Genomic DNA, 22,946 nt, shown 5'->3' with positions numbered 1-22,946 from the left:
GGAAAGATTTTCTAAAGCAAAGTGAATCTTTCAGCTTTGGCTAAACATCTTTCATCAACTCACAGTTGTTTAGAAGTCTTCTATAAGTCGTGAGTTGACCAAATGAAGTGATGACTTGATAAGAGCAGTGGGTGGACCACACAAAAACAGCAGAGACTTGGTCAGGGACAGCAAGTAGTGTTACCAGAAGGGGACATTAACAATTCATGGAATTATGCCATCTATGGGTATCTGTTACCTAACTAAAGGTATATAGAAGATTATTAGAAAATTTGTATTGCACACAATGTTCATTTTCCAATACTGAAATTAATCTAAAATTCTTTTCTTTTTGCACAAGCTCTTCAATAATTAAAACCTCTGATGAATTAGACACACGAGAAAACCAGACATAAGATGATGAAAACCATGACTTATGTTGATGAAGGAGAGGTCTAACTGGTGGGGGACCTATGGTCATGGTTCTATCACGCCCACGTAACTATACCGACACTCATTGAGTGAACGAGCTGGGTTAATTCCTGGCATTCCATGCATCCTTTTTTTTCTGGTATATTTAGCAATATTTATGCCTTAGAAATGGTGCTATAAGGAGCATTTCACGGAGCGACACAGGTTCCTCGCCCAGAAAGGTTTTTCCTTCGTCAAAATCCCTTTATTACTCTCAATACTTTTGGTAATTACATGTAGCCTATGAGAGCAATTGGTATATTACATTCAACCTTTAAATTAGGCTTTAATACCTTAAGAAAATACAAAAATGTTGGTGAAACAAGAATAATCTTACCTTTTTTCTGTCTTGACTAGCTTTTTCTAAATCCTGCATCTCCTTTAACACATTGCGCATCTCTTGTGGTACATCAATCCCCTGTTGGCATAAAAGAAAGGAAGCGTTAAAATCAACAACCTTTCTTTGATGATTATTTCCAATAATTTAAGACTATTAACATACAGTGAATCTCAACAGTAGTAACTAACTTTTTTTATTCTTTACCTTTCTTTGATGACTATTTCCAATAATTTAAGACTATTAACATACAGTGGATTTGAACAGTAGTAACTAACTTTTTTCATTCTTTCTTTCAAAATTTGCATGCTTTAAAGATTATCAGATATGACAATATTTTTCATAATTTTGCAATATTTACATTTAATTTTGAACCCATAAACAACTTCTATATCTATGAATCAAATTGAGACAAGCTGCAATCCTCAATGAAAACTAAAACAGTACAGTAATACATATAAAAATTACCTTCTCCATAATTTTAGGCATTTTAGTACAGTATTTTCAAAATTAAGAATTCAATATCTCATCAACAAATTAGGCAGCTGAATGAAATAAGAATCAATATTTTAGTTGATACTATTTTTAGACATAATTATTGTGTTATCTGCATTTGGAAGGATACGTGATAATGAAAAACACATCATTCTAGAGTATTTAGAGTTGGAAAATCTTTTTAAGATTCAAGTTCTGCTACCAAACATATGTATAATAAATATTGGTTATTTATGTATAATAAATAACAAATTAATAAATCAAGAAAATACAGTGTACAGTAATCCTCAGCACATGCGATTCACTTACCGCTTCCTCAATACATCACAGATTCTTATATTTTACCATTTATATAGTGGGTTTATGAGATGTTTTATAATTTTCATATTTTAATTATTTTTTTAAATAGTTATTTGGGGGCCTATATATTACAGTAATACTATATATACTCCTGTAACTTGCGACCTCATGTATCATGCGAGTTCCTACTTTAAGACCAAATTCTAATAAACTAACCTCTTTTACTCTGCCCTTTTATCTCAACTTCTAATTCAATAAGTTGAAAAGGAGAAGAGAATGATAGAAGTAATGTTAGTAACCCATACAGCTATCCACAACCAAATGAAAAATAGCAGTTTCATTATGAACAATAGATTTGGATAACAGCTGTTTTGCTTGCACTTCAACTTTTGTGGGATAGTAAACAATTACCATAGTTGTTACAAATGACATTCAGTAGAATACGATTAGATAACATGTATTATTGTACTTTACTTTTTTCTCTTTATGAAAATGAAAACCAAATTGTACAAAAACGATCTTTCTTTCATTTCGATTGTTTTAGATTGTCCTACCTTACGTAAGACACGTGCTCTTGAAAAGCACCTAACGAATTGGAGAAAAATTTCCTAAGCTTTGTAATCAAGCACAGCAAAGCTGAAGATCATAATACTATTTTACATTGGCATCAGGGATAAAACACCCTTAAAATTGGGATAAAATACCCTTAAACTTCAATATGTAATTAAAATAGAAATTAAATTAAATATCAGAAAGTATTTTTACTAATAACTACATACTCTACCTTTATATATTAAAACAAAAACGAAAGTTCAAGTAATATTGTCTCTGCTAATGAGAAAAAAATTCCTTCAGTGGTTTGCCTTAATCAGCTGATTTGAAAAGTATTGATGGTAATCTCGATCATCTTATAAATGTAAACAATGCAAAAGACATATATTCCATGTTTTTATTTCATAATATGATACAGTACTAATATGACAAATTCTAAAATAATTTGTATTTTTCCTAACCATACAAACCTTAGCTATTTACAAAGGGTTACCTTTTAGCGTAGCTGAAATGGCGAGCCATTAGAATTTAACGAGGGTGTATTACCCCCGCGCTAGTTAGCGGGGGGGGGGGGGGGTTTAGGGGAGTGGTAGCTAGCTACCCCTCCTCCCCCTCACACACAGGTGAATACTCACTTTCACTTAGAGGTAGGACTTGTCTTGGGGGACAGGGCTGGCGGGCAAATATGTGTAAATAGCTAAGGTTTGTATGGTTAGGAAAAATACAAATTATCTTCGAATTTGTCATTTGTTCCGTAACCGAAATACAAACCACGCTATTTACAAAGGGTGACTTACCCCTTAGGAAGGGTGGAAAGTCCCCAGCCATACTGGCTTTGGCTTGACCCGGGGACTCAGAATCCGAGTGAGTCGCACTCGAGAAAAGGAGTCCCTGCACCTCACAAGTTCCTTGCTCCGCAAGGAACCATGTGGCCTACGTAAGCTTGTGTGTGAAGGAAGAAGTGTGACCCGTCCTAGGCAGTTGACCTGGAGTTCCAGAAGGAACTCTGGGTTAGGACGTTCCCAATACCACCTCGTCAGGGTATGGGGGACGCGACAGTATTGGCTCAATACTCGGAACACAAGGAAGCATGGTTTACCTGCAGAGGTTCGAGGTCAGCTATGCAGAGACCAGGATGCTGCTTCCCTGTAGAGGGGATGATGAAGAAAGAAGTAAGGGCCAGACATACTTCTTTCGTTCATGCAGACTAAAACCTGATAACAATGCCCTCAACCTTCTGCTACCTGTCCAAAAAGGAGCCTGAGGTTAGACCAGCTGTTGTGTAGCCACCACAGAGCGATAGAAAACGTATCGAGACTCCTGTGGGTCACGCCCTGCAGGAAGCGGGCTGCGAAGGTCATTAGACGCTTCCAGACTCCAGCTTGTAGCACCTGCGTCACAGAGTAGTATTACTCGAAGGCGAGGGACGTTGCGATGTATCCAACATCGTGCTGTAGGGCGACGTGACGGGGGAGGGTCTGGAGACAGGTCGAGATGAATGTCCTTGAGTCCGGGCTGAAGAGGTATACTGGTGACTCTCCCCCCATGCCCTTCTTGTGCTCCCAAATCAGCTGCAACTGAGGACAAACTGCAGCTGTTCCCAGCGCTAACCTCTCGATTCCTTTACTGGCAAGAAAGAGAAGGTCTTGGGACATCAGATACAGAATGGAGACTCGAAATCTTGAATGAATCGGACCGAAGGGCCGGGACCCCCAGATTCTGAGTCTAGCCAACAAACTCAGGAGCGAGCCTAAATGTTGCCTTCCCCTCTTCCTTAGAAAGGGGGGAGTAGTAAGAGACCAAGAAGATTGCTTACACACTGGCCGTGGCCAGAGTGAGCAGGAGACCCAAGGCGGAATACAATCCGAGGCCTGTCGTAAAGGGTCTTGAGAAGATCTCTTAAAGGACTAAAAGTCCGAGCCATGCTCCAAGTTGGAGGTCTTCCTCCGACTAGTGCAGGGACGATCGTAGCTTCGCATGAGCGAGGATAGATACAGCGGGCAGGAAAAAGTTATTCCTTTAAGCCTGAAGGTCAGGGAAAGGCTGAGCGACAGGCTTCATTGCCGAGAGCGGAAAGGAGTTTCCTCCCGCCGAAAGGCAATAAGACCGTTATTGCTGGAGAAGAAGCCTCAAGGGAAGAGGTATATCTCCCACGGCACCAACCACCTTAGACTCTTCACTTTGCCTGGGAGACCCCTGAGGATGACTATCGCAGATGACGCGACCTCCGTACCGCGACTGTAGCGGGTTGTCTCTTCTTGAGGAGGAAGCGTAGTGTCTCCAGGCATGAAGCCGAAGCGACGCCCCGGTTTGGGAGAGATGTCGCAGTGTGGTTGCTTGAGTAGTCTGTGCCGTGGGAGAAGCTCTCCCGGGAGTTCCGTCAGGGGAAGCAGAGGGTCCAGAAACCGTTCTGCGCATAGTCCCAGTGGAGCTCTCCCATTGAAAGGTTGACAGACAACCTGGTCTTGTTGAGACCCATTGTCCACATACAAAAAGGAGGGAAGACGCAGGCGTCGAAGTTGTTCCACCATCACCGGAATGCATCTTGCCAGAGTCTCGGGGTCTGAGACTGGGGGGAAGAATAGCGGAAGCTTGAGGTTCCAAGCTGTCGCGATCAGGTCCCCCAGACCAGCACTTGCTGGTTCCCCAAGGTCAAAGACCCCCAGGTACACTCTCTCTACGAGGCTCTGCTCGGATAGTCTGAGAGAACATTCCCCTGCCTGGAATGAGAGAGCCGATGGTGGTATTGAGAGAATCTCAATCATCCCGGTATCTCTACTGCAAGATGAGAAGGTGTGAAAATGCGTCCCCTGCTGGTTAGAATACGCCAGAATCATGAAGTCGACGCGCAACGGGGCGACTCGGCAGGAGCTGTAGGATCTGTAGAGGGAACAGACTAAGGCCCCTAAGCCTGCCTGAATGATGGAGAAGTATCCTTCAGGTCTTGACCATAGGCCTGGACCGGAACATGCCCCCCCCCCCCCCTTTCCTTTGACGAGTCCAAGAACCGCATCAAGAATGTGGGGAAAGGACGAGAATATCCACTACCATCAAGAGGCTCCATAGGTCAACACCCATTGCAGGTCTAATAGTTCCGCTGGTCCCATAGGGCCAGGGAGTCCGGTTAAACATTGCCTGAAGCCACCGGAACTTGGATCGCCCCACATGGAACTTATCCTGAGGCGACCGTTCGGACTATAGATGGGTCAATGAGGAAAGGAGAACTAGGAAACGTTCCAAGGTAGGGCTGAAAGCTCTGCTTGACTGAGAACAGGTACTGCGACTCTCCTCAGTCTTGCCACAGTCAACTGAAAGGAAGGCTCGGAGGATGTGGTAACAGAATCTGGCGTCCCCAGGTGGTCACCCATCCAAGTACCGACCAGAACCGACGTTGAGGCAGAAGAAGAGAAGGCTCCAAGCAAAATACCATGAGCCCACACTCATGGTAAGCATCCGGAAGCATGTCCTGGCGCTGAAGAAGGTCGAACCCAAGCCTACCGGAGTTGACCAGCCCTCCAAACAGCAGAGGAGGCAGAAGCCTGTACCTGAGCGGCCAAGAGGAAGGCAGGGAGAGTTCTCTGGGGAAACAAACCTGCTATGCCACGGCGGGAAGGCCACACTGCATCATAAGCAGGAATACTTGCAGTCTAGGCTGAATTCCACGAGCACCCTGGAAGATGGATGGAATGGAAACTGAAAGTACCCGTCCTTCCGATCCAGGGTTTAAGGAATCCTGTCGTCTCGTTACCAGTCTGATCGATTCTGCTGGTCTACGCTGGCCGAAGTTTGTTCGACAAACTTGATCAGGGCTGAGAGGTCGACTACGGACATCCCCTCTCAGATCCTTCCTTACAAGAAAGGATCGACTGAGGGGGCCGGGGTTGAAGCCGTCGATGATCCTAAGGAAGACCTTCGCCTAAGGTATGGATCATTCTGCCCAACCGGGCAACTCTGCTGACGCTATGGCATAGAGGTTCAGAGACACTGAATTCGCTGACAGAGACGGCAGGCGCGATATCCTTGGCTAATCACAGAGATTGTGCGGGAATGGGCATCGGGAAGCTGTCATTCGGATGAGTAACCTTAAGCATCCTCCCAGCGAAAAACCTGCAATCCTAGAGTTCGTGAACTTCTTTTAGGACTATGCCCCCCCGGGGGAGTCTCCCGTGCCATCTGTTCCTGACAGGAGGAAACTGCAATTGGACACCTTGTCCCAGTTGTCGTAGCCGATAACTTAGGCCGACGTGGTTGAAAGAAAAGGGCGCTGGAGCCCTGCAGAGTCTGGAAGAAAGAGCCTTGGAGGAGTGAAACCGGAAGTCGATTTCCTTCGCACAGCAGCTGTCTAAGTCTCTGTCCTTGGGCACAAACAAACTCTTCTCAAGGATGGAAGGGTGTCTGAGGTCGTTGACCTCCACAGATGAGACATCCGAAGGAAGCCCTCAGTCAGCGCGTCCAGATGGTACAACATCGAGCTTGTCCGCAAGTTAGATTCTTAACGACGAAAGGCCAAGGTGCCTGAGCTCGAGAGGAGGAAAGTACCCCTGATCTTCCTGTAGCTTCCTTGAACCAAACCTCGGGCCGTAACCGAGGAGGGAGAGAACCTGGTAAGCTCCCAGAGGAAGAGGTAAGCAGTCACCCCTTGTCCGATGGAGAAATCTCGAAACGGAAAGCCCCCCGCCAAAAATCCTTCCAGGGAATGACGGGGAAGGGCTAACCCAGGTTCAGGAAAGAGGAGTGTTGCTCAGATCTCTCTTAAGTTTCTCCTATTCTTGCAAGTGCCATGCTCTGCGTTTACGGGGTGAGGCCGTGTTATGGAAATATGCTCCAGAACTCGCCAGGCTGGCCATGCTGCGAAAACCCCATTGGGAATCGTGGTCGCAATCGCCCTGGAGCTCGCGCAACGGAAATTCAAAGATTTTCGCGTGGGCGAACGTGGAAGCGCCCATGCGCGGTAATGCAAACGAAGGTGAGCGAAGGAGCGCAGAAGGAGGGCGAGCGTGGTAGGAAGGGCGAGAGCTGGTGGTTGGCGAGCGATAACCCATAGACGAGCAATGGATACTGCAAGAAATAAGCCGACGTTTGTGCGAAGAAACACTGTAGGTTCGCGCGACGGAACACCATCCGTCCGCGCGATGGAAAAACCGTTGGTTCGCGCGTGGGCGAACATTGGAGAGCATGGGCGCGGACGCGCATGAGCGTAGACGTGCAGGCACGTGGACGTATGGGCGCGCAGGCGAGTGGTCGCGCGGGCACACAGGCGAGCGGTCGCGCGGTCGCGCGGGCGAGCGGTCGTGAGGGTGGGCATGTGGATGAGAGCGAGTCCGAGGCGGCGAACGCAAGCGTTAGCGCGATGGCGAGGAAACTCGCTGCCGCGTGGGCGAGGAAGACCGCTGGCGATATGGATCAACAAGCGATCGGTGGTGAGCTGGTGAGCGCTAACGCGCAGGTTGGCGATGGCGCGTTGTGTTATGCCGACGCGATGGTCGAGCAGCATGCGCAGGTGAGCGATCGTGCGTTGGCGAGCAGTATGCGAAGGTAAGCGATCGCGAGCAGCATGTGCAGGAGGGCGATCGCGCGATGGTGATCAGCATGCGATGGTGATCAGCATGCGCCGGGTCGCGCGATGGTGATCAGCATGCGCCGGGTCGCGCGATGGTGATCAGTATGCGCAGGGTCGCGCGATGGTGATCAGCATGCCAGGCTCACGCGATGGCGATCAGCATGCGCAGGTCGGCGGTCGCGCGATGGCGAGCAGCATCTGCATGTGGGCAATCGCGCGATGGCGAACAGCATACGCAGTTGAGGGTCGCGCGATGGCGATCAGCATGCGCAGGGTCGAGCGATGGCGATCAGCATCCGCAGGTGTGCGGTCGCGCGATGGCGATCAGCATCCGCAGTTGAGGGTCGCGCGATGGCGATCAGCATCCGCAGTTGAGGGTCGCGCGATGGCGATCAGCATCCGCAGTTGAGGGTCGCGCGATGGCGATCAGCATCCGCAGTTGAGGGTCGCGCGATGGCGATCAGCATCCGCAGTTGAGGGTCGCGCGATGGCGATCAGCATCCGCAGTTTGAGGGTCGCGCGATGGCGATCAGCATCCGCAGTTGAGGGTCGCGCGATGGCGATCAGCATCCGCAGTTGAGGGTCGCGCGATGGCGATCAGCATCCGCAGTTGAGGGTCGCGCGATGGCGATCAGCATCCGCAGGTGAGCTAGTAGCTGGCGAACCATGTTCCTTCAGAAGTGTTGGAGAACGTTGGCGTGCCGGCTGTAACACACACGGGCGATCCGGAGATCGCCGAGACACAGGTGATCGCTGGCGAGCTGATGATCGCTGGCGAGCTGATGATCGCTGACGAGCTTATGATCGCTGGCGAGCTGATGATCGCTGGTGAGCTGATGATCGCTGACGAGCAGAAGGCTACGCGTGGAAGCCTGCGCAAAGAAGAAGAGTCCTTGACCCCGACCTGAACCGAAGTTCTAGATCGCGAGGGCGAACGTGGGCGCACAGGGCGCGTAACAGGAACCAACAGGAACAGCAGGGATGATCATCTTGAAAGCGCTGACGAACAGGAGAGCGCTGATGAGCAGAAGAGCGCCTGTGTGCTAACACTGAGCAGGAGCAGGAGAGAACACAGCAGAAGGGCGCGCAGGGAAACACTGACACCTAAGGGAAGAACCCCCGTGGGGGCAACCCTTTGCCCCGAAGGGATCGTTGTCCGCCGGGAGACTGATGTCCGTCGGAAGACCGCTGTCCGTCGGGAAGACCGTTGTCCGTCGGGAAGACCGTTGCCCGTCGGAAGACGAGATCAGACTGCTGTCCATTTGCACCAAGGCGGAAGATCGAGAAAAAGGAGATGTAGGCTGCAAACGGAGATCCAAAAAGGCGCCTCAAGCACCCTTATAGGGAGATGAGAGGCCCTTACGATGAGGCGGACGGTGGGCCTTACGGCGAGGGAGGCCAACAGCAACAGCAACAGAAGAAACCTCCGAAGAGGAGTCTCTATGAGTGTACTCTCTCGCGAACGAAAGAGAAACACTTCGTGGAAGAGACTGGTCAGCCAGTGACCTAAAAGGAGTAATCCTCCGAAGAGGAGCTCCTTCAGTTGCCCAGCCCCTTGAGCGAAACTGCAGGTGCGACCGCTCAGCACCAAGAGCATAGTCGCACGAAAAAAAGGCAAGAGAAGAACCCCCCAAAAGGGTAAAAACTCAAGCCTGGACAGGAAAAACTTCCCTCGGAAGGAAAGTTACCCGCCCAAGGAGGCAAGCCTCCTGAGAGTTCTAAAATGAACTGGAGAGCTGTCCGTCGTCACGGGAGTACTTCCAGTAGAAGGAGACACACCCCTGACGAAAATACAAGGGGGGAGGCAGCAACAGCCGAATCCCCAGAACTCAACCAGACAGCTCACACCGTTGCCATATTACAGAAACGAACTAGATCGGTAACTGTAAAAAAAAAAAACACATAATATTAGTACACATTCATTCCCCCGGGAAGGCTCCGAAGAGGAATCCCGAGGGAAAGGAACAAGAATTACACAACAGGCACGTGCCCTCACAACCACTTGCACTCACGGAAGGAGAGCTGTAACCAAAACAGAATTATAACAATTATAATTATGTAACTATGTAATTATGTAATGAATGAACACTAAAGAAAGAACGAAAACCCCGAAAGGAATCGTTCTACAAGCTGAAAAACAAAAAACAACTACAATTAGATTCATAACTAATTGAGACAAACGTACGGCGTAGCAACCCCCCCACACGGAAAGGAAGCTACAAGGGCGTAGTAACACGTAGTAAAAGGGTGAATGACCTCAAGAGAGAGAGAGAGAAAGACATAAGTCAAACTCGATCGCCACCCATAAAATTACGCCGTGGTGGCCTAACTGCCGAGGCCTCCACGTAGATATCGTACACTACACACACAAATCTGAAAAGGAAACTTACTTATTTCTATACTCAAATATATATACAAACATGAAAACATGTTTACATATATATTGAGTAAATGAAAAGTAAGCGATTAAGTAAAGACAAAACAAACAATGGCTGCCAAGCGAGGACCAAGACAGAGACGTCTGTCACAGTCCGAGCCAAAAGTGAAAGTGAGTATTCACCTGTGTGTGAGAGGGAGGAGGGGTAGCTAGCTACCACTCCCCTACCCCCACCCCCACCCCCGCTAACTAGCGCGGGGGTAATACACCCTCGTTAAATTCTAATGGCTCGCCATTTCAGCTACGCTAAAAGGTAACCCTTTGTAAATAGCGTGGTTTGTATTTCGGTTACGGAACAAATGTGAATATTAGGCCGGAATCACATAGGAAGTGACGTGACATGCGTGACACAATACTCGAAAGGTGTCAAGTGTGAAAAGTAAAGTGGTATCAAAGATCTTTACCGGCTGTGTCACATAGAACATAACAACACGCCAGGAACAGAAAACGTGTATGGTCACGTGTCAACCAAAAGTCAACCTGTTTACTTTTCGTGTTGCGTGTCGGGCAAAACTGTTCTTCGAAAGCAGTTTTCATTTGCTTGAATAGTAAAATTTCCTTTAAAAAAAATATCTATTGTGATTAACTTGCTGTTCTTTTTTGTTTATTTCTTTGAATTAGAATACAATTCTATTAAGACACTGATTTAAAAAATATATTGTGTTTAACCTGCTGTCATACATGTTTTTATTTCTATAAAGAGGAATGAAATTTAATTTTGATTTAGAAAAAAGAAAATTAAATACATCGTTTTCAACCTGGTGTTATGAATTTTACATGTTCAAATTAAATTTTATTATAATTTAAAAGATTAAAATTTTGTTCATCCAGCTGTTGTGCTATTTTGGTGTTGGTAATTGTTTCGGTGATGTAGTGTTGTGTGTAGGTGTGTGTAGGTGTGTGTGTTTTGTTGTGTTCTTTGTTACTGTTTCTGCTGCTGCTAATAAGCTTTAAAACTAATTTGAAACTCAACTGAGAATCAAGATGGTTTTTTCTCATGATAATGTACAGTACCTCTTTTCAGCAATTAAAACCCCCAGATTACAAATATGGAAGCACTATTGACTTCAGTTCCACACAATTCTTGTATGACATTTTTAAATTATCACAATTATTGTATCTTTATATTTTATCAGTTAGCAGAAGATTATTTTTTATTAAATTCTCATTTTCTATTCCTCAATAGAAAATACTCATGGCAGCAACAGCATTTTTTCTTTGCTTACTCAATAAAACTATTGCAACATCAGTCAAGGAATCCATCGTGTCAACTGACAAACGTAAGTACAGGCCTATGCCTTTGTGACAGGGTAACATGTGGTGTGAGATGTCTTGCATTTCGGAGTTTCCGTGTTGCGTGTTGCGTCACTTCCTATTTTAATTCCAGCCTTATGTGCATTATTATTGGATACAGTTGAAGTAGAACATCAGGTTTATCAAAATCCTCTTCATTTCAAATACAGCGGTACTTTTTTTACCACAGTATATGGACATATAGTTTGGTCAACAGCGTAGCCTAGCCGACCAGTACACACGTTAATGTGTCAGATTTTAATTTTTCAATTAAACATACATGATGTAAGGATGTGTCTACAGTAAAAGTAAGTTTCAGCTTGAAAAGTTTTTGATGGTGTATAATGGGTTTAAAGAGTGTTAGGAGGGTTTATGAAAGCTTAAATTTATAAACAAAAATATGAACAATTTTTAAAAAGAAAAAATTATGTAGGTTTCTGTAACTACATCGCAGTTTTTTCAGCTATAGCAGGGTATCCTCGAACAGATCACCCATGATAGCCGAGGGATTACTATTCTTTATTTTTTTAAATTCAGGAAATGAAGATATTTTCAATAAACTATACTTACCAATATCACAGATCCTGAATGTGCTCTTGATACATGAGCATTCAGACTTCCCGCTCGTTTGAATACACATGAACACTCTTCACATTCAAATAATTGCTGATCTGTTTTATCTACTGGATGAACCCTTTTGATATGGCATCGTAAATTACCTGCAATATAAATGTTTTATTATTGTCACAATTTATCATGATAAGTAAGAAAAAACAATGAAATGCTTAAATGTTAATTTCTTAGTTGTTTATTATTTTAGCAAGTCCTACCTAAGCAATTGTCAGATACAGTACATAATACACATTCACTTCTTAAAATTCATCAGAGCATGTCTTTCCATAAGAAAATGGAAGTAGGAAGAGAATTTTTTTGACAAATTCACTTGGATTAAACAGGGATTATTATGAGTATTGAATATTGTACTACTTTTTTCCAAAATGTTCTACTCCATTTATTTTTTCCTTCAAAATCTATTATGGTTGATATTACATATAATTGTAGAAGGCATTCTTTTGTATTTGGTCTAAAGACAGGTTACTATAGAGTCATGGTGTTGGTTGCAATCCCTTTGAATTTGATCCAACTTTCCCCAGGAATATTTCTAACTGATTTCAGGTCATCTAAGCTATTCCTTTAGAAAATTTAGGCCATGTAATAAATAGAGGAGTGCTCCTATTGGCAGAAAGTAAATGTTGTGATTTCCATAACACTGGCTGCATTCAATCGACTTGTAACGTTAATGAAAAAATAAAGCCTGTAAGGGCTACTTGCCTGCTAAAGGGTTAATAATTAAAAAGATGTCTCTTAGTATACTTCATTCTCTTCTAAAGGATTTTCCAAGATATTACTAACTGGCTTTTCCATTTGTTCACTTTGTATGGAAAGGGATTTGTTTTGGCAGTTGAGGTACTAGCCCCAGCATTTACACTGTTAGAGCAAGCTCATGATGAGCTAGTTGCCAAGTTTGTATGAGACTATTGCGCACTGCCATTCGAAACATCATACAACCGATCGGTTTAAAAAACTTTAACATATTTAATACAGGCATGTTTTACTCTAAAAGAATCATACAGTATGACAAGCCAATCATATGTAAAATAAGAGGTTGTTTATAAGAGCTTACTTTAGTAAGTGGAGCAAGTGGAGCAGTATTAGGATCCAGGCTACCAACTAGGTCCTCTGCCTCGTTATCCTGTGGTGTAATAGAGCGGAGTGGATTGTGGGAATGTGAGTTTTGCGGAAGGGTTTAAAGAAAGTAAAGAATTCAAGGCTCTAAGAAAGGATCTCATATCTGTAATACAGTGTCACTATCAGAACCCTTACTGGATGGTGCACTAGAACCACAAGGCAAAACTTGAGGAGTTAGGATAGGTTTCAAAACAGGGCAGGTCAGGTCAGAATTTATGTCTTTTATCAAAGCCTTAATGTTCATTTTATAATTCATATAAGAAACCAAAGTCAAGAGCTTTTGAAGCTCATTACAATACTACAAAAGATATTATTTTTAATGGCTGGCGAGGCATTATCGTCATCATCTTTGATATAATCAACTAACTCGGCTGTCTCTAGATTTTCACCAGAAATATGTCAGTTTTCTATTACTCTTTGAACTATCAATTATATCAGCAACCATTCAATATATATTTTTTTTCATAAGAGGAATAGGAGGGCCTTCACATTCCTTACAATGTTTTTCTATATCCCACTACTGCCACTAGCATAGAAACAAAGAGAATGCAGATCATGGTCATCCTTACAAAGTGAAAAGTATTTAACCCCTTGAGTGAAGAAGAATTTTTTAGTTATCTTAATGTTGTCAGGTGTATGAGGAAAGAAGGGAATGTGTAAAATTTTTCCTGAACTAAAAATTAGTTTTCTTTTATTTTTGTAACTTTTGATATAGTCAGCAACCATTTGAACACAATTTCCCATATGAGGAACAGTAAAGCCTTTGCATTCTTCACAAAGATTATTTAAATCACAATACAGTACTACCCCTGCCACAAGATGCACAGAAAATGAGGATATTGATCACAATGAACAATCTCCACAGAAGTTACTAACAAATCCAGGATAAGTTATCCTTTATAATCATTAATAATCTACATAACTTATAAATGCTTCACAACCTACAGAGAGGGAATGCAGTGTCAACTTATCAAAATCAATTTGATAAAAGATAACTGAATGGCAGAAGCAAGTACATCGTACCAACACAGTGATTATTGCCATTAGCCACTAGATTGTCTCCAAATTGTACTAGAGGATTAAGCTTATTGGAAGTTGGAAGGAAACAGGAAGTTAGAAGTTTTGGGGTAAACGTCAATATACGCCAAGCTGTGAAAGAGGAGCAATATGAACATCAGGAGAGGTTCATAACAATAAAATATCTTACTATAAAAAAAAATGATACAAAACAAGATGGAATCAGAAAAGCTTATGGGACTGTCAAACTATAATCTAGTCAATAAATAAAATACATATTTCATTACTGTATATCAATCTCAAATTTTAACAGAGTACCAGTAAACATGCCTACTTAATAATTAAAACTGAGAAAACAATTAGAGAAAAAATTGAATAGCATAAGGAACAGAATGTAATCACTTGAAAACTAAGGACCTTTCATAATCATCTCATTTCATCTTAATCATTATTTTATTGATTGATAATCTGCATATGTCAAATTTTACATTACTAAAACAGTGATAGATAAAGGGACAATTCAGTTAGACAACCATACTTACTTCGTTGTATAAATTCTTGATTACAAAATTCACATTTGTGTGCTTTGGTACCAGTATGAATATCCATGTGGATCTGCATAGTATTCTTTTGGTTGAAGGCTCTATCACACCCAGGCCATGTACACTGTTGATATAAAAGGAAGATCATACCATTGTATTATCATTCAGTAGGATAATAGAAAATTATAAAGAAATTCAAATTGAATTTCATTAACTTCACAGTAAACATCAATACTTTCATGGTGAATAGCGGGGGAGGGTGGGCAGTGGCACCCTAGCAGTACCAATTAAACTTGGCTAAATCCCTCGTCAGGCTGGTATGGGAGGAGTGGAGAGAAGAAAAGTTCCTCCCCCTCATTTTTTTTTTTTTTGTCAGCTACCAGCCAAAATTGGGGGAAGTGCTTTGGTAGATACATAAATAGACTTTCATGGATGAAAAATAATTTAAAATAGAATTTTAATAATAAAATTTTTCATTTCTATACTCACTTTACTGTATTCATATTGCTTCTTCTCCAGAGGGTCAGTTTAATCAACATTTGTGCATTAACATAAATCAAACACATTATTGAACTATAACCTCTTTCTTATAATGTATTAATGAATTTTTTTTTAAAGAAATAAGATGATCTTATCTTTTTGCCTACCTTCAAAGATGAAAGGTTTGTAACAACTCTTTAAAATTCCATATTTTTTGTCCAATGAAAAGTTGTTAAAAGTATTATTTAGACAAGACTGCAAACATTGTATAATTAATCTGTTTAGTTGGATTAAAATTGCATACACAGAATGGACTCTGTAACACTTGAACCTATCCAAAAAATAACGTAATTATTTCATATAAATGTAAATGTTATTTTAGATAATGATGGTTATGCTTTAAAAACAGCCAAGCCAATGAGAATTTAGCATTTCAACAATATAGTCTGGTTAAATGTATAAGAAGTTTCATAAGCCCCAGAATTCAAATATAGAGAATACACTTGTCTAATACGTTTAATCTGCACCAGTAGTCAGATATAGGGAATGATGTATCAACAAATATTTTTTTATTTGGATAAAAACAATCTGACACAGCTACCACTATATTTCAATTTTATCAATTGCCTCTCTTTTTTTTTATAGTGCTTTCTATTTCTGGCACTCTGCATTGCCTGTTACAGCAACAACAACAAATAGTAGCTAAAAATAAATGTGAACTAGAATAAAAATAGAATAAGACTGTTTATCTGCTCAATGCAGACCAAGAGAAAGCGCAAAAGTATCATCAAAATGAATAACACTAAAAGTAAAATCCCAACCTTTCCTGTATGGACGGTATTCAGAAAGACAAATAACAAAGCTTCCAAATTATGCGAGGTTCAGACATGCTTAACTACCATTCCTTGTCCTAAGTCCTAACAATTTTTTCCACCATACTTTCCTTACTTTACTTCAAGTGCTGCTTTACTGGTCTTATACAGCAGGGGAACCCTACTCTCTACAGGACCTTCACAGTCATTTTATCATAGTCATTCCAAGGCATTCAGCAGTTCATACCGCATATTGCTCATTTATTGTCAAATCAACACTATCGAATCACTCAGAGAACAAGAAAGTTTTCAGTTTCCTCTTGAAAGCTTCAATATCTTGTCTTTCGGATGTTTAATGAGAGCTTATTGTAAAGCCTTGGGGCCGCATATGTAGACTCTAGAGCCTACAATAGCCATATATCAAGGTTCTAAATAATTTGGAACCATTTGTGACTATTCTGTGTCAACATAATTTCTTGGGATAGGGCACATTTTATCAGTCTTGCTCGTCCGTTTATCATGTTTTGTAATTTCTTAATTTGCACTTATGGTAAATTGAAGTGGATGGAGTTACAGTAGTCAATCCTGGTAATCACACAGTTTATCACTTTTCTTTATAGAATGTTCATCCACGTACTTATTTATAATAGCAGTTAAGATGATAACCAGCAGTTTTTACTACATTATTTATTTGGGCATTGAAAGACAACTTACAGTCAAGAGATATGCCTAGATCATGAACTTTACTAGTGTCAGGGCAGAGTTGTTATTTATGTTTATTTGAATAACACCCAAGTTTCTTGGCCTGTTATTTCTTTTCAACCACCATAAACTCAGGTGTATTTTCTTATAATTTTAGCTGTTTGTTTGTCATCCATTCCCTAACACTGGCAAGATGTTGGTTTAGAGTTTCAGTAGTGTCGTCTATATCATTTATGGAGAAGTAAAAGTGTGTATCATCTGCAAATATTTTGAACTTCACTCCATGCTTTGTAGTATTTTCGACAGATCAATAGTATTGATACAGAATAAGATTGGGCTCAGTACACATCTGTACATACTGTATTTGCTTGAGAGTACACTCGGGCACACTATTCTGTTTTGTTTCTCTTCCTCTTGTTATTTTGAAGTTTTTAGTTTATAAATGAAAGATTTATTTTAATGTTATTGTTAATAAACTTCTTTTCTAGTTTTTCCTATTTCCTTTCTTCACTGGGCTACTTTCCCTGTTGGAGCCCTTGGGCTTATAGCATCCTGCTTTTCCAACTAGGGTTGTAGCTTAGCAATTAATAATAATAATAACAGAATTTTCTTCTCCTATATCAGCCAAAGAGGTAGTTTTTGTTTGGACTTCTGCATAACACATCCTGTTAAACCATTTAGCCGATACAGAAAATTTCAAATACTGTTCAGTACAGTACAGCAGCTTTCATGTACATTTCAGGGAGACATCATTTATCAATACCCAAATAATTAGCATTGCGAACAAAAAAGACTACAGTACTACATACCTTAAATGGTCTCTCTCCCGTGTGTATACGTATGTGACGCACCAACTGAGAAGGCTTAAGAAAAGTTTTCCCACAATCAAAACACTTGTTTTCGAAGTTTGAACGATTGGTTAATTTTCTTTTAGGTCTTGTTGCTGTCATCTTCCTAACCTGTGAGGAACAAATAAAAAATTGAAGTACATGAGAATCAAAAGATAATCTTACAAAATCCTATGGATTAATATAAAAAGGATATATATAATCTAAATATTAACTGGCATTTCAGATATTAAGATAAATAGGTAAACTTTTATTACCTTTTTGTGAACCTTCATATGATGAGTCAGCAAAGCTTGATCTGAGAATTCGTGATCACACTCCTTGCATTCAATGCTTATTTTCTTATTTTCCATTGCTGTGACACCTTGTTTGTGGTGTTCTATATGAATCTGCAACTGTGTCTGAGAGGGAAAAGAAAAAAAGTAGTTGGTTTTCATTTCCATTGAAGAACGCTACAGTATTTAAAAAAAAATCAACATGAAAACAAAAAATATATCTTACCTGCACTTTCCATACGAATCTCTTAAATTAGATTTTTTATTATCAGCAAAGGTATACTGTATTTCATATTTACACTTTAAAAGCAACCAAGTTAGAATAGAACAACCATCTGACTAAAACAAATTTATCATAAAAAAATGAAAGGCTTGAAGAAAGAAAACAAAATAATTACAAATGACAAAATTATAGAACACAAAAAGCAATTGATAGAGAGTATACAAAGAAAAATAAAAGAATAGAACTGAAAAAGCAGCTGACAGAATATACAAACTAAATTCTACCAATATAAATGGGGCCTACCAAACCTGTGACTAAAGAATTAATTAGAAATCAAGATGGCAATGGCTGGAAATGGATCATTCCTAAACTACCACTCTATCTACCAGTGCCTCTTCCTTGGTGGAGCAAAAGGTTTTACAATACGTCATAGCAAAACCAATTTTTCATTTTAGTTAAAGCTTTTAAGTAAAGAATGCATTACACATGAATTTCAAGTAAGGATTGAAATAATAATTTTTGTTTAAAAATATTATTTACTTCACATTTTATTTATAAAACCTGCAAACAAAATTTAAAGTAAAATAAATTTACTATTTGCAGTCATCAATTCAAAATCAATCGACATTTGCAAAACTGAAAAATAATACACATTACTGTACAGTAATGCACTCATAAAACTACAGTATGTCCTGAGATTAGAAATTAATAACACTTTTTTTAAAGTCATTTGCATTTTTCCACACCATACAAACCAGCAGTCCTTTAATAGGGCGTATGATTTCAGCTTAGCCGGAATAGCCGTTACTTTTAACATAGTAGTACAGTAGAACCTTGGCATTCGAACTTCTTAAAGCTCAAACAAATCAGTTTTATACCAAAAAGTTAGAGTGAAAAATGCCCCTGCTCTCAAACAAATATTCGGTACTTGACCAGTGCAAATAAAAGCTAAAGGCCCGCCAAAATGAACGCCATCAGATATGAGTAAGCCGCTATTTCGGATAAACATAAACATACGCTCTGCCTTATTTTTCGTGTTACACTGTGTTATATTTTTGTTTTGCATCCTTTTTCAATCATTTTGATTCATTAGCACTTAAACATGGGTCCAAAGAAAAATAAGAGTGAAAGTGGTCAAGCAAAAAGGAAAAGTGCAAATAACTATTGAATTGAAAAAGGAAATAATTTCCAAGAACAAAAAAAGAATGCGTGTTTCAGATCTTCCTCTCGAATACTCTACAGCTAAGTCAACGATATCTACAATTCTAAGGAATAAAGAAATACTAAAGGGAGCTAATGTTGCTAAAGGAGTGACTACTATGACGAGGCAAAGGCCTCAAATACTTGAAGTGGAGAAGTTGCTACTTATTTTTACAAATCAGATACAGTTACTAGGTGATACCATTAGCAAGGCATTATTTGTGACAAAGCGCTAGAAATCTATGCTAAGTGGGGGGTGGGGGGAAGTTCAAGCTTTTGTTGAAAAAACTCATCCTGATACCATAACAACCAATAGGGGTGTAAACCTTTTCAATAATAATGGTATGTCTCCTTACCCTAAGATTCTTCAAAAAAAAAAAAAGCAAAAGCAACAAACATTGGATCAGTTTTTAATTAAAGAAAAACCTGCCTCAAAGCGACAGAAGAAAGGAAAAAGGCCTAAAGTTCAACTGCCCCAAAATGACAGTAAATGGAAAAAAACCCCAAACCTCAATTACCAGAAGTTTATATGGAAGGGGAATCCCCCCTCCGCAATAATTCCTGCCTTCCTCCCCACACAGCCATCCACTTACACTGTCATATCACAACCAAAAAGGTAAGTTTTCTTATGTTAAAATGACTTCTGATGTTTTAATTTTCTTTAAGAATTTTATATATTATTGTGTTTACTACATACACATACATATACCAAGGCACTTCCCCCAATTTTGGGGGGTAGCCGACATCAAACAAATGAAACAAAAAAGGGACCTCTCCTCTCTACCTTCCTCCCAGCCTGACAAGGGACTCAACCGAGTTCAGCTGGTACTGCTAGTGTTTACCGATTGTGTAAAATCTACATGACTACATCACATTTTTATGCTAATATGTCATGCTAATAGTGAATTAACTGGGGCTTGGAATGCATTATTCACTTCTACATTATTTATAATGGGAAATAATCATTCAGTATTCGAACGAATCGGTACTCGACCATCTTTTTGGAATGAATTATGGTCGAATACCGAAGTATTACTGTAATAGTTATTGACAAGTTGAGGGTAAGCCCTGCCCACCCAACAGTCAGTTCTGCATATACTTTAGACCTTAGGCTTAAACTTGCAGGGAGGTCGAGTTAGGAGGTGTTACTTAAAAGAACTCATGTTTGTATAGTTAGGAATACTGAAATACAAATTAATTAAAGAATCTGCGATTTGTTTCTATACGAATACAAACCATCGTCTTTTAATAGGGGACTTATCCTCAAGAAAGAGGAAGTCCTTATGAACCAAACTGGCTGGTTTAGCTGTCTCGGGAATTGTCACAACACCTAATTTTATATAGAGCAGAGGTGCTAACTCCTGTCACCTAAGCATGAAGATTTACTGGTGTCTGGGTAGGATCTTAACAAGTAACTGGTAGAAAATCATGGCAGAAACTATATGTGTGATGGATATGTTGTCTGAATGTATGGTCCTTATGAGAAATGGGTTTGCCCTCATTCTATTCATTTACTGAAAGGATGCGGGAGATAGCTCTTAACCAACATGTCTGTGAAGAAAAGTTGCTTGATTAGGAAGCTTACCTGCATCTGATGTCCAGTCCAGCACATAATGGCACAGCTGCTGCATCCCAATGGTGGAACGGAAGAAAGAGAAAGGACAATCATCCTATCTTTCATTCTAGGTTATGTTGCAACTGCTATCTTGAACAAGATGCTTCTTATCCCATGAGGGAGCTAGGTTGCTACAAAACCTTTTGATCAGCTACCACCAGACCAAGAGTAAATGTTTCCAAGGACCTGTGGGTATGCTCCCAAAGGTAGTGGGTGGCCAAGGTTGTCTGGGATTTCTAGATTCCTGCCTTCTACCCTACTTGAATCAATGACGGGTTCTTCCTGAAAACTAGGGAGGAACCAATACACTTGACTTTGTAAGCCCATGTCAGGGATGGTTTTTCCATTCCCTTGCTGGTTTCAGGGGTCTCATGAAACCAGAACGAAACAGTTTCCTTGGGTGTCTTCTTCACCCTTTCGGTGCTGAAAAGTCTCTGGTGTTCTGGTCTGAACCTCTGAGTTCTCTTTAGGGGGTGCTGTAGTGCCCTCACAGGAGAGAGAAGCAAATCATGCTGATCCCAGCTAGTCAATTATTATAGAGCAAGAATGGAGAAGGACTTGAACCTAGAGTTCTGGATCTTGGCCATGAACTCTGCAACAAAAGTGAAAAAGAGTATCTTCCATCCTACAGTATGACTCGTGATATACGAAATACCATAAAGGCCGCCTACTCACTTTGCCAAGTCTGAGACTAGTAAAAAGACAGTTTCAAGGGTCAGATCTCTGTCTGACACTCAAGTCAAAGACCCATATGGGACATGCGTACGAGACCCGAGGATTTGGCGAAATCCCACTGAGCTCTGTTCAGTATGAGGTCAAACACAGGTAACAAGAATATTAACATCTGTACCCTGTACCAAGACACCAGTGAGATGTCTTGAAATGCACCATCTCCTCCACGCGTACACGGGGAGAGATTAGTCGAAGTCTAATCAATCCTCGAAAATCCTCTTTAACCTTCCGTGTTGGTTTCTTTTCCTTATTCTAACCGAGTTACTCAACTTTATCCAAATATCTCACCATTTGTCCCCTACTTGCTCTTTTTCTAGAATTGACAGCATCTGAAGAATCTAACAAAGATGAGGCAGAAGAAATGGAGGAGCTTGAAGTTCTGTTTACAGAGACATGTAAGCCAACAACGATGCTCCCACTAGGGAGATGGCCTCTGGGGACTTCTCAAAGAAGTGACAACACAACCAGGTGTTAGGCCTTTTAACACCTCACCATGGGTCTGAAAGACACTGCAAGGGCAGAAGGGTAGTGACCTTCCCTTTAAACACTCAGCAGCAGCAAAACTTCTTTTTGCTGATGGAACACTAGTACTGTCGAAGGAATGCTAATTTCCTTAGGTTCACGTTGTCATCATCATTATAGGGCCGCACTAGCAAGGACATGACAAAATAACAGTCAAACTGGCAAACAGGAAGTAGAATGATGTGAACAACGGCAGGTTTGCACAGAAACCTATCACACATTTACAGTTTATCCAGAAACAACTGCATATCCTAATCTTTTCCTTTAATCTATCCCTTGCACACTAAGTTCTGTTGGCACACTTATTTTTTCCTTCTAAAAGAGAGCGCAAGAAAATCAAAACAGCCAAAATTAGAGAGGCAGTACAAGTACATCTGTACTGTTTGCAGCCGAGATCAAAAGTGAGTGAAGAGCTTAACCAACAACCATCAGTAAAATGCTTTCTACTATCTTGATAAAAATTTAAGCAGCAATTCTAGCTAAGCTAAAATCTTACTTCCTATTAAAGGATGATGGATTGTATTTTTAAAGGAAAAAACATTACCTATCAGTGACAGATTGATGATAAGAAGCAAAAGATATGTGTGTACTATACTGTCATAATAAAAATGTCTATTTACAGTGAAACCTACCACTGATATGAATTCTTCTTGGCATATTTCACATATAACCGACTCATCTTCTTCATGAAGTGATAAATGGTTCTTAAATGAAGCTAGACGTCTAAATGTTTTTTCACACTCTGGGCACACCAACTGCTCCGTAGAATGCAAGGCTTCATGTAAACGTAAGTTTTTCTGCAAGT

The 22,946-nt window shown here is 40.9% G+C and overlaps 1 protein-coding gene across 2 annotated transcripts in view; it reads right to left on the bottom strand.

Moving 5' to 3' along the window:
• The window catches only part of LOC137652228 (zinc finger protein 236-like), a 161,856-nt gene that overhangs the window by 95,324 nt on the left and 43,586 nt on the right, over nt 1–22,946 (bottom strand). For both annotated transcript variants that reach the window (XM_068385463.1, XM_068385464.1), the window contains exons 8-13: nt 22,774–22,938; nt 17,832–17,975; nt 17,536–17,685; nt 14,733–14,856; nt 11,995–12,143; nt 788–868 (exon numbers count right to left, since the gene is read on the bottom strand). In XM_068385463.1, coding sequence (XP_068241564.1) covers nt 788–868; nt 11,995–12,143; nt 14,733–14,856; nt 17,536–17,685; nt 17,832–17,975; nt 22,774–22,938 — 813 coding nt within the window. The remainder of the gene's footprint in view (nt 1–787; nt 869–11,994; nt 12,144–14,732; nt 14,857–17,535; nt 17,686–17,831; nt 17,976–22,773; nt 22,939–22,946) is intronic.

The sequence above is a fragment of the Palaemon carinicauda genome, chromosome 13 (genome assembly GCF_036898095.1).
Source record: "Palaemon carinicauda isolate YSFRI2023 chromosome 13, ASM3689809v2, whole genome shotgun sequence".
Taxonomy (NCBI): Eukaryota; Metazoa; Arthropoda; class Malacostraca; order Decapoda; family Palaemonidae; genus Palaemon; species Palaemon carinicauda.
Note: the sequence above shows the minus strand (reverse complement) of the source record. Positions and strands in the feature narration are given on the sequence as shown.